The sequence below is a fragment of the Engraulis encrasicolus genome, chromosome 13 (assembly GCF_034702125.1).
Source record: "Engraulis encrasicolus isolate BLACKSEA-1 chromosome 13, IST_EnEncr_1.0, whole genome shotgun sequence".
NCBI lineage: Eukaryota > Metazoa > Chordata > Actinopteri > Clupeiformes > Engraulidae > Engraulis > Engraulis encrasicolus.
Genome location: NC_085869.1, coordinates 41605508 through 41607993, shown reverse-complemented (window position 1 = coordinate 41607993; position 2486 = coordinate 41605508). Strand labels below are relative to the sequence as shown.

The 2486-nt window shown below is 45.5% G+C and overlaps 1 protein-coding gene across 1 annotated transcript in view; it reads left to right on the top strand.

Moving 5' to 3' along the window:
- Nucleotides 1-657: 657 nt before the first annotated feature.
- igsf3 (immunoglobulin superfamily, member 3) overlaps nt 658-2486 on the top strand; it is a 264169-nt gene continuing 262340 nt past the window's right edge. The window contains exon 1 of the mRNA XM_063213938.1: nt 658-2124. Coding sequence (XP_063070008.1) covers nt 2085-2124 — 40 coding nt within the window. The 5' untranslated portion in view covers nt 658-2084. The remainder of the gene's footprint in view (nt 2125-2486) is intronic.

Here is a 2486-nt window from a genome sequence, read left to right as displayed (position 1 = left end):
GTGGCATTGGCATGGGAGTTAAGATAGCCTATATCCTTGATGCTTTGCTGTCAGCTGTTTTTATTGTTGTTTTGTTTAGTTTTACATACACAACACATGTAAACACAAAGTGTCCAGGTCGCAGATTAGGACATTGTTAAGTGTGGCTCAGGGCTGAAGGTTCACTTAGGCTGTTTAATCTGACAGACCTTAATATCCCTCTGTAGTATTACAATAATAATCAGACAAATCATTGAGCCTCTCACAGTATTAGTTTCAAAACATTAACTCAGATTATATCTTAATATAACGTAGGCCTATGTCTGTATCTTTTCCATTTCTGTGGGCAAATAAGATTGGCCACATGCCTATTTAGGCCTTCTTTCACTCTACATTCTTGTAAAGTGTCCAATGAGTTTATTTATTTGTGTTTATTAATGTATAACCCGATTCGAATGCGGTTCCTTTGTAGTTCTTCCTGTGAGTTCTCAATGCGCACTTTGAACAGCTCCCCGCTGAATATGTAAATAGTCCAACGCACGCCTTCCACCTGCTCGGGAAACCCCTTATATGGACATTAGGGCGGGGATACGAGGCCCCTGTAGCCTCCCAATGGGCGTTTCTAGAAGAAGCAGCAGCGCCGTGCATTCACTTTTCAAATTGAAGGAGTACGGGGGCAAGCGTTCACGCGGCCAACAAGGAAATGAATTATTTGTTTGGAAATTCAGTCAACACCGCAGCGGGATTTTATTCACATTGAGGCGAAGTTGGAATAATATTAGACGTGTTGTGCAGAGACGCACCAACACCCCTGGGGGTGTTAAAACTACCTTAACTGCGCTGCGCACGCTTCTATCAATAAGCACACTGCAGCGTTGAAGCGCAAAGTGAGACGGCGGCGGCGGACTCTCCGAAAAGCGTAAATTTACAAGGTTGTATTCCGAAGGTGAACCTGAGCAGACAGTGAGAGCCCCAACCGACAAGGGAAGAATTGGCGCGCCGGTGCGAATGTATTCAACCCTGGACGGTCTGTTCCAACAGACGCCGTCTTCAGAGTGAGGGGCTTGCATTGTGGCTGGTGGGGAAAGAAAGTTACCGCCCATTGGCTATCGGACTTTTTTGTTCTGTTGAGACAGACCAACGCTGGGCACTGACCTTAGTGCATTCTACATTAGCTTGCTCTCACTGGCTGGCTTGACAGCAACCTGCAGCCGTTTTGGATCAATTTTGGATTAACTGTATGAAGACTGAGCTCGCCCGCACACAGAAATCGTCTCATAGACTTTTTGCTGAGGGTAGGACCTGTCTCGCCAGTTGGACATAGGCATACTCCGAAGAGATCATTTAAAGACTCATCAATTCCATTTTTATAATTAACGCTTGCCTTCAATTGGCATCCCAAAAGAAGTGGCAACAGCTGAAGACGTCCTGAAAGTGAAAATGGGCTGGGCCGCCTAGCGAGCTCTGTCTCTCTCTTTGTAGGGGCATAAGATTTTGTGTGTGGGAAAGAGGAGAGATTTCTGAAGGTGATAGCGGTGTGGAGCATCACCCGTGGTGGCTCTCGCCTTTTGCACCCGGAGATCTCGGAGCGGTCACGGCTGGTTTGGTTCCTCTGCGGGGACAGAGGAGTCAGTGTAGTGGACGCTTTGGATTACAGCACGAGCGTGTATTTTACCTCACGATTCAGACCTGCTAACTGTACTTGCCTGGAGTTAGCTAATTTTCTCTTCGCGTAGGCTCATACCCTATCCTACGGACATTACGAAACCTACATCGTGGGTTGAAACACAGCCAGAAAAAAATATTTATTTGATGACTGTGGGGAACACCGAGGCCGTGTTGTAGCTCGGCTGTTGGATGTACCAGGATTTTTTGAGGCAACTAACGCGTTTTTGAACGAGAGATTCTTTTCTGTTTTGGGGATATTTTGTCCAAAAGGTCTTTTGGGGAAAAAGCCTTCATATAGCACACAGGTGTTCCCCAACTGTATCCCCTCCCGGAGGTTATACAGGGCTCTCAGTTTTTTTAAGTTTGGCAGCTGACTGCTGAAGAAGGATAGCCTCCAAACTCGACTGACAATCGGCGAAGGAGTGAGTGGAATAAGGATGGGCTTTCAAGCGCTGATCATAGCCTGTTCGCTTATTGGTAAGTTAAGCTATTCATCTTTACGCATATAATCTTTTGGCGTCTAAGCAGGGAATTTCGTTCGCTGGCTGTTGTAAGGAATTATTGCGTATAGTGTCTTCATGAAATACTACTTCCACATGAATAGCACACCCTTTCTTTGGCATTAAACTGACTGACTTGTTGCTTGGGGGTTGTGTTTTGGATCAAACACAATTTGTAATTCTGGGGGCTGATTTGCGCAGCAGTGGTTGATTATAAGCAGCGCAGTGTATTTGAGCCTATGGCATAATTTCCAAGTGTCCGTGTCTGGAGAAGCAGAGTTTACAAACTAAGTAAGTTAAACTAGAATTTAAATAAGCAAAACATGTGGTCTGACAAAG